This window comes from Sparus aurata, chromosome 6 (assembly GCF_900880675.1).
Source record: "Sparus aurata chromosome 6, fSpaAur1.1, whole genome shotgun sequence".
Classification (NCBI taxonomy): Eukaryota; Metazoa; Chordata; class Actinopteri; order Spariformes; family Sparidae; genus Sparus; species Sparus aurata.
In genome coordinates, this window is record NC_044192.1 from 23,014,589 (window position 1) to 23,031,241 (window position 16,653).

The 16,653-nt window shown below is 41.0% G+C and overlaps 1 protein-coding gene across 6 annotated transcripts; it reads left to right on the plus strand.

Annotated features, from left to right (window-relative positions):
- The first annotated feature begins 573 nt into the window (after window positions 1-573).
- LOC115584052 (LIM domain and actin-binding protein 1-like) lies at window positions 574-16,448 on the plus strand. 6 transcript variants are annotated; one of them, XM_030421401.1, is made up of 10 exons: window positions 574-662; window positions 4,212-4,351; window positions 5,690-5,732; window positions 9,303-9,731; window positions 12,583-12,637; window positions 12,987-13,084; window positions 13,462-13,513; window positions 13,676-13,707; window positions 13,816-13,949; window positions 14,120-16,448. In XM_030421401.1, exons 2-10 carry the CDS (start codon window positions 4,233-4,235, stop codon window positions 15,162-15,164), a joined length of 2,007 nt encoding a protein of 668 aa, XP_030277261.1. In that variant the 5' UTR covers window positions 574-662; window positions 4,212-4,232; the 3' UTR covers window positions 15,165-16,448. The 6 variants fall into 6 exon arrangements, with proteins under 6 accessions (XP_030277261.1, XP_030277265.1, XP_030277262.1 ...); XM_030421405.1 differs by having other exon boundaries at window positions 13,819-13,949; XM_030421402.1 differs by lacking the exon at window positions 574-662 and adding an exon at window positions 681-697.
- The last annotated feature ends 205 nt before the right edge of the window (window positions 16,449-16,653 follow it).

Sequence of the window (16,653 nt, forward strand, 5' to 3'; positions counted from 1 at the left end):
TGCAGTGAAGATGTTGGCTTTATAATAAGTAAATAAATAAAAACAGAATCACAAATTAATTCAGAATCTCTGGATTTCCAATGACATGGATTATGTCGGACCATTTCATGTTCCTCTGGAGGAGGGTTAACCCTAACCCTAGGGGCGAATAGATAATGACTGAATCTTTATTTTTTGGGGTGAACTTGTCTTTTAACCTGAGTAAATAAAAGCAGTGCTCAATCAAACTCACTGTCTGTGGTCTAGCACTGCACTGTCAGTCCACTGGAGTATCAATCAGCCTGTCCCACGAACTGTAAACCTGAGCTGTCCAACATGTCTGCTTGCTTTCTTACTTTCTCTCTTTCGTTTCGTTTCTCTCCAGGTGTTTTCCTTGAGCTTGAAGCATGAGAGGCAGTACGTCCCCTTGTTCTCAGGAATTTTTCTGGTGGGTGGTATGCAAGGGCGCCCACACACACATAAACGCACCAGGTAGGGGTAATGCAATACCCAAGGTCATTGGTGTATGAAATCACGTGACCCGGCTCTTCCACTCCCATGACACCTTTGTGTTCACGCCACCTCTGGCGGCCGCACACACCGGGCGGTGACGCAGCTTCAGCAGGACGTGTCAGGTGTCTCGAGGCTTCGGTAAAGGAGCGTGTTAACGGAAGTTCGCACAGGTAAGACACGACTCACAGCAAGGACGTGGAGACAGGTGGGAATAACTCGAGCGAGGGGCTGCTTTAGAGAGAACAGAAAGTCTGTACTTCAAGAAGTTAAGTGAGTGTTCAGATGTAGGAGTCGGTTTTTTGTAATACTTTTCGTGTACAGGCTCAGTCGGTCGAGATAATCGATACCAAGCTAAGTCCAGCTGCTGAAAGCTGTGTTGTAGGCGTAGATTTTCACTTTATGTTCATCACTGAACATAACTTACCTGTACAAAGGTGTAGACAGTTGTGACACTTTAGATTCCCTGTATGTTTTACCAGACGTCTAGATGTAACACACCTGACATTCAAGTACTCTTAATGACATGTTTAGATCAGCCAGTCTTCAACACCTATCATGTCATGTTTGTGACATCTCGTCGGTACTGATTCTTCAGGTCCAGCCCAGTTATTTACACGTAAACAGCATGTTTGGTGCCTTTGTCTTATAATAACACTAATTGCGTCTTAGGCCGTTCGTGTGTGAGGCAATGCCAACTCCTCCTTATTACCCCATGAGTCATACTGTAGACAGCCTGACTGTTTGGCGGTGGCTTGGGGTATAAAGGTCAGTATCCACCTTTCACTGATAGCAAGTGATGGAGACCAAGCTGAACGAGGGTGTTTAGGTTATCAGATTTCAAAAGCTCATATATCAGACGGCCTGTAATGGTTTCAAGGCTCCTCTTGCAGTGTATACCTGCTGAAACAGGGGCCACCTTTGTTAAGGCTTTGTTTACATTCGGTTGCCTTTGTTACTTCTGATTAATGATGATTTCGTCAATGTTGAATTCTGAGATATGATGGGCCTGCACGAAATGAATGATGTAATGCCAGGAGATATACAGTTCCCTGTTCTCACACAAAGCAAAACTACAGCAAAAAAAGAGATGGCTATTATGTGATAGTTCTCTTTTACTGCTTACTAATAATAATGCAGACTGTGCCTTTAGCTTTTATGTCTGACCTATGAAGTCATACTTCTAGTAGAGGGGCTACATGTAACAATTTGTAACAACAATCACGTATTAATCACCTGTTATTGGCCATATGTAAGCAGATTGTAACGCGACATGAAAAATAATACCTCCCCCGTCTCTCTTGGTTGCCTGTACAAGTCTGTGCTTGATTAGTTTAGGTTGTTTAATGCTGATGGACTGTGGAGTTCTTTGTGAAGGACTCAGGTCGGGTTTTCCTCGACAGTCCAAAGGATGGGACGTTATTCACATTCTCAGGTGCTTCGTCTCAGTGCCTCTCTCTGCTCTACTAACAGAGAGGCTAATGTAAGCTATTGCACAATACAGATTCAGTACCTGCACAGGTTGCATGTGGTATATGCAAACGTGAATGAGTTGTATTCACAAATAATGGTGTGTGCATTGTCTTCAGAGTCTAAATTGAATAGCAGCTCCTTAAACAATACTTTGAGGAGAACCTAGTGTCTTTACTCTTGGGCTTTCAAACCAGATAACGTGAAAGGAGGTCAGAATGTAGAGGAGGTAATTTGTTTGGACATACAGGAAAAACATGCTATGACCCCACCCTATTCTTTATTTAAATCAGCAACATTTCCTGCTGTGTATTGGTTTTCAAAGGCCAGCTCTGCTCAGCTTTGCTGTTCCCTTTGTGCGCTTCAAGTGTCAAGAACTTGATTCTCAACCCTCGTCATTTTTGTCGGGAGTTCATTCATACGCTCTTCCTGGTTTCTTCAGTTGCTCAGGCTTCCCTAAACAGTTAAAGGATATGCAAAAGAAGTGTATTGGAGACTCTAAACTCACTCCACCTGAGTTTATTAATATCCCTGTGATGGGCCTGTGATCTGACCAGGGCGTGTCCCTGCTTTTCCATCTACGCACCAACCCTAAGAGATTCTGCAGGAGGACTAACAGGATAGAAAGGAGAGGTTAACTAATGAGGAGCAACCTTTTCAGCAACGCCATCAAGTCACATTGTTTTACCTATTCAGCAGTGACTGTTCATAGCACAACGTAAACGAACTTGTCTGTCAGGCCTTGAAACCTGTAGCAACAGTAAACAACCCTGTGCTATTCAAGAGGTAAGAGACCTAATAAAAGTGGACTGTCCTTTGTGCCTTGCATTGTATCTAATTCTTTGCTAATCTTGTTAAGCTTGGCAGTAAATAAAAGTAGTTTTAATTAGATACAATTCCATATCGTTAATATGTAATATATGAAATTATTGCATTTGTCTAATTTGTTAAGTCTGATGGTAATGCATTCAGAAGTCATTGCATTTGACTGTTTCAATGTTTAATGTCGGGCCTGATGTTGAAATTCACTTCAGTCCAAAGTCCTCAAACCAGTATCGCTTTGCATCTGCGTGGTGATGTAATGGCTGCACTTGGGTGAAAAGGCCCAGACGGTAAGAGAAATGGTAATGATTGAGTCAATCAGCTGTGGTGATATAAACACACTGTCTGAGCACTAACAGAGGGATTCATGGGCTGACATTAGGATATCTCTCCATGCACAGAAAGTGTATCAAAGGCTTGTCATCCGTCTGCAGCACTTTATTTAAGTGTGGGTTTGTTGTAGTTAAAGAAAGATTGCGTGTGCCCTCGGCGAGTTCTTTCTCATAATGACAATGTGCTCACAGTTTGTAGTTGTGTTTCCATCTTGACATGCAGTCAAGCGGTATGAGATTGATTGCAAGTTTGAACACGTTGACTGTATGAGCACATATATGTGTGAGCACTCTTTGGTATGTACGTCAGGCAGTGAAGTGTAACGAGGAAAACTGATGTAGAGCATCTTGTTAATCAGTGATCTCACACAGAAGATAGTTCCTCTACATGCATAAACCTGGAATCTGGCACCAACACTCTGAACAGTCTGAACACGTCCAGCAATATTTTAGCCTTTTTTTTTCATTTAAAACACAACTGTTTTGTCTATGTAAATCTTGTCTGATGTTGGTATGCAGTATTGCCAGAATGGTGGTCTCAGCTGCCTAAAACACAAAACTTGTAGATGGTACACTGGTGAACAAATTTGCCAAAGAGGGTGGAGATTAGTATTTTTATTTTCTTGTTAAAATAAGGAAGAATTTCTTCGGACAGTGAGGCCTTAATGGCTTGTTTTTGATTCAAATCTATGATCCAGCCTAAGGAGATGGTTGATTGTAGGAAGTTTTGTTGTATGGTCTGACCCAATAACACTTAGATATACACATAGATAAAAAATACAGACAACTAAACTTTTCTCTTACCATCTAGTTTTACAGTAAGTCAAAATAAAAAAAAATAAAAAAAACACAAATGTCAACAAATGTAAGTTTGTTTACTTGCAGGTACACAATTTGCTTGCTGTGTATGAATATTGGCTACTTGGGGTGCTTGGAAGTAGCCATGTCCCCTCTCTGGACTAATAATTCTCATAGTATTGGATCGAGAGTCACATACTTGCCGATAACACGTTCAACATTTTAGGCAGTATCGGGGCATTTCAGATACTGTTATACGTATCGTAAACATCGCTAATTGTGGTTGTGTTTTCCTTACAGGTGTTGAGATAACTGCCAGAAATGGAGAGTGGCCCATTCAGTCGACGGTCCTGGGCGACACAGTCCTTGCGCGTCACAGCAAAGGAGCTGTCACTGAGTGGAAGAGGAAAAAACAATGCCATAGCTGAACGCTTCTCCAAGTGAGTAACGCCTGGCTTGGTTTGGCCCACATGATTACATCTTATTACCAGCCGCAACACCAACTGGTAATATTTATCTGGTGTGTCATTATTGCAAGCTGTACTCCTGGGGCCACCTATTGGAAGTTGTCTATCCAGATTTGCCAGTGTGATAGCATCACAACACTGTAAGATGCAGTCACAAAACTTCTCAGTTGTGTAGTCCAGATCAAAATGAAGGCCAAGGTTGACAATGGGTTTGGTCCAACCCATTAGTACTGAGTTCTAATGCAATAATCTGGTAATGGTTACTTAGTAGACATGGAGCAGATCATGAACATGTTGATGGGCATTGAAGCTGGTGTGATTCCATCACATGATGGTCGCAAGTTATTAATGATATTAACTGTTTTGTCAGTGCTTTTGACTTATTTTATGCTAAAGTACAAAATGTAAGCGCTCCATTTAGGACTACAATGGACTAGTTCAGACTGTTGCTGAGTCTGCCTGTGCATTTCATTTCTGCAGCCTTAAAAAAGTGATTACCATTTTCACTTATTTGACGATGACATTGAAAACCTATGTTAAAAAATAATATTAATAATATATATATAATATAATATTATTTTGTCTTACAGAATGCCAGTTTAAATCAATTTGCCATTTAATTAAAAAGTATCACCCCCTAATGTAACTAAACAAAAATCAAATACCAAATAATGAAAAATCAAACGAGAGACAATCCAGCCACAATGCCTGCCAGCATGTTCAAATTCTAGCCCGTGACTAGTCATAATAACATTATTACATAATGGGTCTAATCACACTTTCCTTCAAACTGGGCTTTCATTTTGATCTCAGCAAGAAACCTGAAAAATGTTTGTGACTGCATTAAAATGAATGTGGGCCAGGAGTATGGTGGCCCTCTTGCTTAGACTGTGCGTGTCTTCAAACTCTGCCTTCATTTTGATCTTAACTACACACTTGTCAAATTTCCTGAGTATTTTGTATAGTTGTGATGCTATCGCGCTGGCAAGAATCTCTCCATAGACAGATGGAAAGAGACAAACATAAAACCGTGGCAAAAATACTCAAAACTGCCTCTTTGGCACTTGGCACTAGGTGTCTCCAGGACCACATTTTTCTAAAGAACACACACACGACCCACACACACACACAGAGTCACAAGGTGAAAACATTTCAACAACCTCTAAAAATTCTACACTAATAAAAATGTTTTCACAGTGTACTGTTGCAGAACATTTTGTGAGACTTTTTAACAGAAAAATGTCCCAGATGTGAGAAAAAAAGATTTTGTTTTGAGTCAGCAGAGGTCAGTGTTGTTTCTATCTCTCCCAGGTACCAGAAAGCTGCTGAGGAATCAAGTGCAGAAAAGAAAAAGGTAATACATATTTTATATATTCTTATTTTAATTTAGAGACAATTAATGGAGTTAATGCAATGATCTGTAATGCAATCTTAAATCAACGATCAATGCATCTTGTTTACGTTGTTTTGATAAGCATCTCCAAGATGAAATGTGTGTACACTTGCTTCATTTGCTCAGTAGCTGCTGGTGGGGTTGAACACACACACACACACACACACACACACACACACACACACGCTCACCATGCCAACACACTGTCTGGGCCAAATGTCTTGTTTAGCTGACCTCTCATTGGCCACTTGTTGCGATGGGCAGGCTATCAAACCCATAATCCTACTCCAGTGTAATCCCCCTTGCGATGCTCTGTGTGTAGCTGCTTTGTCAGTGTGAAAGACAGATAAACAAAGCAGGACTGAGATTAAATGAGTTAACTGATCGGCTAATACCATGAAGAACTATAAGGTAATGTGGCTGTGCATGTAGCTGCTAGATGTAATGTGGTGGCTGTTTACCTGTGTGAGTGTGTGAAGCAGGTGCTTTAAGCATGTGAGCTTCTATAGTCTGTTAATTGATCTGATTGGTAATGACAGTGACAAGTAGGCTTTGTTCTTTTTACTTCTGACCAAATGGGATATGAATGTTCTGTGTGTTAAAGCAGCTCTCCTGCATCTTTTCCATACATGCAGTGAACAGACGATGCTCTGAATCCTAGTTTCTGTCAAACACACAGCTATAGATTGATGTTTTCTTCTTTACACAAATGTATATTTCTGGCGTGATTCATCATTGTTTATTATGATTTTCCGGAATCATTTATATGTGTCACTATTATAGGGTTGCAGAGGTCTAGTTAAAACTGTTATGGATAATGTTCGTATCCTGATGTGTCTTAGGCAAGTTTGAATGCGCCGGGTAAATAACCATCTGTCTGTCTCTCTCTCTGTGTGTGTGTGTGTGTGTGTGTGTGTGTGTGTGTGTGTGTGTGTGTGTGTGTGTGTGTGTGTGTGTGTGTGTGTGTGTGTGTGTGTGTGTGTGTGTGTGTGTGAGAGAGAGGGAGGGGGGGAGTTGGGGGAAGGGGGCACCACAGTTAGTCCATTAGATAAATTACACAAATGTATGCGTTTTGGTTGCAGCTTCTCAGACTTGCTGCTTTTCTTTTCTCTGTTTATTGTTATCTTTTTATTCATTTATTTAACCTTTATTAATACTGAAGAGATCTTTGAGGGGCAAACCTCAATACAATGATGAGGAAGAGATAAATCTAGTGCCGTTCTTGTTAGAAAATATCCGATTAAATTAAAATATAATCAGATCCACTATTAAATGATAAATAATCGTGGTTAGAATCTGTGAAATTTGTTCACATCATTGACTAATATTTTCCTTTTATGTAGTAAATGATGTAGTAATACCACCGGAATTCCTATAAGCTGTCTTAACATCGGAGGTGTACTGTTTTCATGGTGAATATTCCTCCTTCAGAATCTGCAAACAGGCTTGACTGTCTCAGAATTCACCTGATTGTATCAGCGGGTGCAGCTGTACTCGTTGGCCTCATGAACAGTTGAACTAACTGTACTCATTCTTCCAAAATCCGAACAGAGGAGTTCAGTTCAGTGAGGAATATGTGAAAAAAATGAAAACATCATTATCCATTAATGATTTGTAGAGGAGCATTCAGACTTTTACAATGTGTAATATACTATTTGGGCTGATATGCCTTCCTTACCACATACAGCAGTCAAGTTAGTTTCATTTCCATATTATCTGCCACTTTTGCCTTACCTAGAACTGTTCTTTGAAGATAAGATCTATGGAGACAGATTTTTTGACAGTATTAATGTTCACATTGTTTTTTCTTTAGGAAAGTCTCATTGAGATACAGGATCTCTTCTTACAGGCAGCCCTGGTCGAGATTACAGCATAATAATAAAATAAAAAAAACAATAACATGAAAAAACTAATTCACATGATGGAACACATTCAATATATAAAAGCAACATGAGGTAAATGGTAAAAGAAGAGAGGCATACACATTCCAACCCCAAGTCACAGATTATGTAAAACAGCAAAAGGGTTTCCCTCAGGGCCGTCTGTAAAAGACCTTTAAAGGTGTTCAATGAAGACAATGCTTCTAAGATAATGGTCATTTGCAGCTCATTCCCTGCCCTGGGTGCATAGAAGAAAAAGGCATTCTTACTGAGCTGCACCCTGGGGACATTTAAAAGAATCCCACGTGTAGATCTTGTTCTTTATTTGCTGTGATAGAAGGCTGGAGATATAACGTACGTAGTTGAACTACTAATGTCTCCGCAATCACTGAAGATGGAAAAATGTCAAAGCTGAAACAGTGAACAAAGAGTTAACTTTTCCCTGAATGTATCATTTCCTGCTCTGGTTTCCTGGCTATTCTGACTCTCTCTCCCTCTCTTGGTCACTTTGCTGGTGTTAAAGGGGTTGGACTTACTCTTAGGAGCAGATTTTGTCTCGCTGCTAACATCTGGGAGAGCTGTGCCTCTCGCTGTCTCTCAGCACGCTGACCGGTAGAGAAGGACCAACTTAAGGACTCTCACTTTCCTTGCTGTTTGGTTTTGCTTACAACTCCAGCAAATTAATTTTTTTTTGGTTTTCTGTCTTTTTGCTTAAAAAAGGGGAACAATCCTGTCACTGTCCGGTTCTTCCTGTTCACTCTGGATTTGCCTCACAAAGACAGTAATTGTATGTCTGTTTTTTGTCCACTTTGGGGGGTTTGTCCCTTTTGTTTGAGTCCATATTATCATGTTCTCATTTCTCTCTACTTTCCTTTCTTTCTTTATGTGTTTGCGTGTTCGTATAACTTATTTGTCGATCTAGCAGTTTCATTTGATGTGCTTATAAAGTACGCTAAAGCAGTTAAGTCTTTTCGGATTTCAAAACATGCTTTGTTTGTTTGTCATCTGTAATCAGCCCTTATTTAAATTTATAATATAGTGTATAATAGATTATAATAGAGTGTTTAAATGTTTCCTACTCACCGACCTCAGCTGGGAAGCTCGCTCATAGAAACTCACATTGTTTTTTTTTAAGATTTATTAGTTGATTAGTTAACTTATACGAGCGTGATTTATTCACTCGTCCACGTCCTCTTTCTTCAACGTGTCATTCCTCTTTTATAATTAAGGAAGTTCCCGGAGGTCACACTGCAGTAGTGTGCCTCCTGTTGTTCTGTTGTGCTGTTTGCTGTTCGACATGTTTTAGTTGACATGAATGACCGAGTAGTGAACAAAGCCCCTCTTAGTGCTGTTTTTCGGAAAGGTGATGTTGTATTGTGGAAGGGAATGCAGCTCTCCATCTTGAGCCAGTTGTTGCCTTGAGCAGCCGCAGCAAAACATCTATTTCCTGGATCAGCTTCGAACAGCTGTTCTCCTCCTCTGTCAGTGAAGCCAATTTCAGAATCTGGCATTTCCTTTATCCCATTGTGTTGAATGAGGGTTTAAGCTATATGTTTATGCTGCATATGCTCTTGAGTCCGTGAGAAAGACGGACTTCCTCCTGATGGTTTTGTTGATCGACATTTTTTCTTTCTTTTTCTCTCTCTCACAGACGTCTGAGAGTGCAGCACCCTCCCTGCGGTCAGCCAACCTGAGTGCTCTCAAGAAGCGCTGGGAGCAGGCAGGCAACATTGATCCGGCAAAAACCGTGCCACCTCCCAGCCAGTCCAGCTCTCGCTCTCGACCTCCTGCTCTGTCCAGGCCTGCTCCTATCGCAGAGCACCCTGCTGCACTAAAGAGCCCCGGCCCACTGACCACTCAGGGAGGTCAACTTACAGCCAGTCGTGTCCGGAAGTCCTCAAACACATCCCAAGGAGAAGAACAGAGAGGGATGGAGAGGGATGAGCTGACACACAGTGAAAGACCTGAAAAGCTGGAAGAGCAAGTTCCAACCAGCCCCTGTGCCTCTTATGAAAAACCCAGAGTGCCACTGAACAACCTGAAGATGAAGTTTGAGAGGGGAGAGGATGCCATCGGCAAGGTAGGTATTGACAGGTTCACTGGAGAGGAGCACATGCCCAATACATTTGCGACACAATGTTTTTTAACTGCATGGTACGACTCGACTCGACTTGTAAGAAAAGTCAGATCTCATTGTCATGTCTTTTTATTTTATGCTCTCAATGTTTTGTCAATTTTAAATCAAAAATGGGATAAAATGTCAGTACTTTTCAAGGTATTGTACTGAGGTCCTTAGTAATTCCAGATTTGTAACATCACTATACATTGCAGTGTGTCAGTGAATAAATGCTGCAGCTTCAAATGACTAAAGCAGAGCTCTCGTCTATTGTTATTCGACTGCCACAAAAGATTTCCGCCTACCTTGAAGGGGTTTTTTTCTGAGGTGGAAAAGGAAGTAGAGAAAAGTACCTGGCACAAAAAGTGAGAAGGGTCAAGTCGAGCTGTACCCTGCAGTTGAAAAACAGCACTGGACTCTTGAACAAGTTCTGACACCCCTCGATACATTAAACTTACATTATTTAAGTTTCTACAGAACTGAAATGTAATTTGTTAGTTTGGGCATACTTCCCACATTAATTGAGATCATATTTGTTGCATGAACGAGGCGTAGACATTAATCTCTTCTTATTAACAGCTGTGACAGCTGTGCATCTATTGGCCATGTTTCTCAGGCAATAACTAGAACCACAGTGTTGATGATTGACTGTACTGATGGAGGTCAAAAGGCAGAATGCTTTCACACGCAGCCAACTGTATGTTGCCTGAAGCTGCAAAGAGACCAGAATTCATTCATTTTTGAGGAACTCTTAACCACTAAGATCATAATTCACAAGGCTTGTTGCTGCACCACCAATCACCAATTACATTTACTAAACTAAACAGAAAGGAATATGTAGTAGTGATATTTCTATTATGAGTATGGGGCTGTGTCATTTGTGTATGCATGTAAAAGAGAGATAAGAAGTAACAGTTACTGACCACAGTGATAACTTCTCCATGCACAATACCACCTACCACTTAAAACATGTTGCTGTCTGTGCAGAAATACTCAGTGCTAAGCATTGTTGTGTTTCTACCTTCATCCCCTCATTCCACCTGGATTTTTTTCCCCACCCTGTTTCTGTCCTTCCTTTCACTCTCCCCCTCTGAGCTCAAAACAACAAGCCCTCCACTCTTCACCTTCCAGCAGAGGAATGCAGGGACATTCCTGACCCAGGGCTGTTTCATACTTCAGAGAATCACCTCTGAGGAGTCTTTATCTCACTTTACATTAACCACACTGTGTATCTTGGATTTCAAACAGTCCCAGACTTTAGTTTTTGGTCTTAAGTTTTCCTGTTTATGTCATATTGTGCAGTTCCATGTCCTCGCAGCAGTCATCACCTAAATAGCACAAATCAGTGTTAGCTGTCTTTTACATTTCACTGGATTTTCACTCTGGCACACTCAACAGTGTCATGACTCTCCAGCTCTGAAAGCTGAAGCCTCTTAAAAATACTTCATAGCATGACTAAGAGCATGACCTCACCATTAGGAAAGAAGAAGTAACACAAATTATAACACGTATTCTGTGAATACTGGTCGGAAAAGGTTGGTTTATCTCCTTACTGTAGGTTAAAGCAGGCGTGCCCTCCTAGTGTTTTACAATCCAGTTGGTGTTTGGATTTACGTGGCTGAGAACGATGGTGGCACAACAGGACTCCTCAGTGAAGCAGCCTGAAGAAAGGAGCTATTTTAATTGGCTAAAGCTCTTTTTCCACTCGTGTGTGTGTGTGTGTTTCCATTCGTGAGTGTGTGTGTGTGTGTGTGTGTGTGTGTGTGTGTGTGTGTGTGTGCAGGATAACCGTCTGCTTTACACATTAGTATTGGTGACACGTGGACACACACACACACACACACACACACACACACAAAGCTCATTCTTTTTGTTAAGTGCAATAGAGTATCTCTTTGGTTCTCTGTGCTGCATTTCAAAGGCATGTTGGTGGCTGTCCTTGCAGATTCCTGTCATTTTTCTGTCTGTGGTGCAGTGTTGCTTGAGACAGAGTCTGTAATTTAGTTTTAGTTTAGCGTTTGTAGTTATGAAACTGTGTCAAAGGCAGGGAGGTGGAATAAGGAGCCAGGATTCAGGTATAGTGTCCCGGAAGGCTATATATTTAAAGCTGCACATCGGTCATACTTAACTCAGGACAATATCTGAAACACACAACATATTTCATGTCAATTAGTAAATCTGGTTATTTTGATAGTGTTACTAGGACACAAACACTTCACATCTTCTACCTGTTTTACACTGAGGAGTCAAAGTGCTGACCTGTGTGGGATGCTTGTACACCAGTCCTCATGATTTGTGATGTCCATCTGTGATTCAGGCAAGGGGACAGACGGTGCCTCACATACAGGGTGGGAAATTTGTATTTACCAGTAATCTTTGTCTCAGAAATCATTTCAGACTCTCTCTCTCACTCCTTACACTAGTTGACAAAGTCTAAAATAGTAGCCCACAGTATTAAATCTCACACAACCTTAAGCACTTTTACAATGTAAAAGTTCTGTACATCACGGGAAAATTCAAAGGCCTTGAAGTAAACACTGACGAGTAAACACAGGTCTGCTTTATTGCATCAGAAATCTCTTATGGTATTCTGGTTAAAACATGTCCACCAAAAAATCTGATATAGTAACCTAAATCCAAAGGGTCTGTGTTTTATGAGAATGCCAGATGTAAAGTAATGTTTGGTTTGGCTGAAAGAGAGGAAAGTAGTAAAGATGTAGAGTTGGTAAACAACCAAAGTCAGGAGAGGAAACGGGTAGAGCAGCACATTGTGTCAACTGGATCTCTGAATGCTTGAATCCTTTTACTTCTTCAGGGTGACAGGAAAACACTGCGCAGTACTTCATCAGAGGACATGGACCAACATGGGGGTAAAGGCAAAACACACACACATACACAAGACCCTTTGAAGAATTAAGGTTAAGGTTCTGTACATATCACTGGAGATGATACCATAGAAATAATAAGTGTCTCTTAACCTTTAAGCCCAAAACTGTAATCAAATCTTTACCTTAAAACGTACTTATATTGCACCGTAGTGCTATGCATGTTTGTTGGTGGGTAATGTTGTTTCAGGGGAGACAGTAGTTTGTAGATCTAGATCATGAATAGTACTTTTAAACTGAAGAGTGATCATTTGTTGTTTAGGTGAAATGCAACCACAATTTTCATGTGAGTTTAAGGTCAAAACATTGAATATGTTTATCTCCTCTGCCGTAGGTCTGTCAGTGTCTGACAGAGTGTTGGAGTCGACATCCACGAAGGAGAAGATGAAGAAGTACCAGGCTGCTGTTTCCAAGCAAGGCAACACTCGTGCTGTGAGTTCATACGATAGGAGCTGAATCAATAACATGATCCAATCAGATAACTCCATATATGTAATTTCTCTGAAATAAGAATGAAATGCTAAACTTTTCTGTGGTGAAACATTTTTATTTTCTTTACTATTTAGTGTGTGCGTGCGTGTAGAGTTCTCATAAAGTCATGAAGGAGACGACATTGTGTTTATGGTGATTTATGAGTCTTTGTCTCGACCCATGAATGTTACTGTACATACATTGTTTCTTGCCTTCCTGTTTCTTAAATGTATTCCTTCCTACCTTCAAAAGAAAGAAGGGAAATACTTAGCAGCTCATATGTATTTAAACTTTGAGTGTTTGTTTTCATTTCATCTTTCACTTTGTGTTTCCTTCAGGGTCTGGCCTCAGACCTGCCTGCTGCAAAAACATCTGCACCCGAGTGCAATGGTGAGTCTGAGTGGCAAGGACACATTCACACATAAATGTTATTGATACAGTATTAGCTGTAATATCAAATGTGAAAGAGAACACTGGCATTCAGAATTAGACACTGGTCTGATTTTCCTTTTCAATTGGCTTCTTAAGTTTTGTGTGTTTTGTCTGTTTCAGGGGAGAACGGCGAGCAGCCCAAAGCAACGAGGGTGAGTCAGTCATCACAACAAGCAGGAGACATGCAAAAATCACCAGAAGAAATCCAATTTCAACCCTGGTTGATTATGGATATATGTGACTGTTCTTGTGTGTTTCAGAAGTTCTGCCCACCGGTGATGGAGAAATGCATCGCCTGTCTGAAGACTGTGTACCCGCTGGAGAGACTGGTGGCTCTTAAACATGTCTACCACAAAAGCTGCTTCCGATGTGTTCACTGCGGCACAAATCTCAGGTTAGAATCACATTGTTGCAAATTTCCTGAATTTTCTTTTAATTCTGGTTTTCCTACATGTCTTTTAATGTCACCAGTAAATATGATTTAGATATTTCCTCCATGGCTGACATTGCCTCAAACAAAAAGCAAGCAAGTAAAATATCACCTTTGCTGTTCTCTGTTTTCAGTCTGGGGAACTTCGCCTCTCTGCATGGTAACGTCTACTGCAAACCCCATTTCAGCCAGCTGTTTAAGTCTAAAGGCAACTATGATGAGGGATTTGGCCATCGCCCTCATAAGGAACTTTGGGAGCCACGAGCCGATGAAGAGGAAGGTGAGGATGCGGTGAAGTCAAAAGAACAACCAGCAGCAGTGCCACGTTCAGCTGAGAGTATCACAGAGAAACAGTCAACCCCAGCTGAGGAAACATCTCCACAGGTGAAGGTCACAGATATGACCGCCATGCTGGAGACTCGCGTGCAGACGAAAACAAGCTCCGGCGAGAAACTCCAGTCTATAGAGAGGCCGGCTGAGACACGCAGGCTGAGGGTGGCCTGGCCTCCTCCTGGTGGCGAAGGCCGCTCTGAGACCACAGTGGTCAGTCCAGGCACAGAGGGAGCTCCTTCAAGCCGACCCTGGAGAGCCAAGTGGCCCCCAGAGGATGATGCACCATCAGCCTTCCAGAGCTCAGACCGGGCTGAACTGGTAAGCCTGAGGAGGAGCTCTTCTCTCAGGGAACGCATTCGACCTTTCACAGTCGCAGTTAAACCCAGCCCCGCAACCAGTCAGGAACCCAGAGGACCTCGTCGCCCTCTCAAAGCCCTGATGGACTGGAGAAAATCTTTCGAAGAAAAGAACCCATCGGAAGAGTCGCCTAAGGAAAACAAGCCAGAGCCTCAGCAGGTGAAACAGGAAAAGAAAGAGCCTCAAATACAAAGTGAGGCCATCTCAGAGGAAGACGTGGAGACTCAGGAAGAACAAATTGAGCAAGCACGGAGAGGAGAGGCAGCAGCAGACAAGACGGCAGCAGAAGAGGGCTCTCTCAGAAGCATCTCCACAGATGTTTCACCGTCACCCTCTCCACCTTTACAGCCAAAACAGAACCGCTCCTCGCAGGATGTGGGCTTCTGGGAGGAGGAGAAAGAAGGAAGTGATGCAGAGGAGCTGAGCGCAGAGGATATCATCAAGAGGAACCGCTACTATGAGGAGGAGGAGGAGGACTCTGACTCATAGAAACATCTCACATTGTCACGTCTATCCACTTTTGACAACTTTCAGTCAGTTTTCTTTTCTTTTTGTTTAAATGTAGATCAAAAATATAGCTTTGCCTGATTTTATAGTGTTATAGGAGATGCACAAATGCATAATAGATATGCAATAACTGCCTTTAAGTTTAGAAATGTTTGATTTTTTTTTTTTTTTTTTTTTTACATTTTAATTATATACTGTAAAAATATCTAATACAGCTTTTATATGACTCATGATTATACTAGAAGATGGGCCTCTATTAAATTGAATCATCACATCTCTGGACATCATCTCTTTCTAATTATATGCAGCAACAGTGGCACATCAGATAACCAGTTTACATTATGCAGCACTTTAAGTGCTTTCTAATGACAGGCAGTGCTCTTGTGCATCAAGCAAAACAATCATTATGTGTATTTTTTCTGAATGGACCAAAATATCTCATGCCTGAGAGTGAACACCAGCAGAAGATTTTAGGATGCTGGTGGAGAATACATCTTTTTTATATAGTTGTACACATTGCTGCAATCTAAATGGTAAATTAAAGAAAAGAAAACAGAACTCAAGTGAGAATACTCGTCCTCTCTCAGGGATGAAAACATCATCAGTGTACTGCGCTACGTTATCACAGGTATTACAATTACTGGAAAGTCCCCTGCTGTTAAAATACTACAGAGCAGACAATGTGCAGTTTATTACTTTGACTGTTACTGAGTCTTTAGCTCATCACTACACCTGAATAGTCATAAAGAAGTGAAGGTCCTTCAATATAAAAGTCTTATGAACCTTTATATTACTATCCTGCAGGAGGCACTGTGCTTCAGCTAAAAATGAAACGAGTTGTACACTTGGGGCAAATTGCAAAAGGAGTATTTTACTCACAGGAGAAGCTGTGTGGAGCAGCCTTCAGATTTTCTTACGACAGTCTGAACTTTTCCAATGTGTCAGAACAAATTGCAGATTTTCAACCAGGTTCTGCTCCTCAGCTGCTCTAAAACATAACTAATTACATTTCTTTTTAGTCCTTTCAGTCAAATAACAGAGTATATGTTCTCTCTCTGGGCCTTCTGGATTTGTGTTTTTTTTTCAACTGGATCCAGTTTATATGTTATGTAAAACATTGTATTTTAAAATGTGCTGTTGAATATATGTTTGCACTGTGGAGGATTTTTTAATAATTTGTATAATGACACATGGGGCATTTCAGCCTTTACTGTTGCTAAAACACAATTAAAATGTATGAACAAGGAAATCCAGAGTTTGCACAAATCTGACTCTGCTTTTTTCATTATTGAACCTTTTGTACAACCTTACACACTAGACTTAACAAGGTCATCATTGTGCATCTGGACTTTTACATGAATTCACAAATTAGTATAATATACTTTGTGCACATTCTCACATTGTTTTAAATGAAGACAGAGGTCTTTACTTGCAAGCTTTACTAAGAATATTATCCTTACATATGCATAGA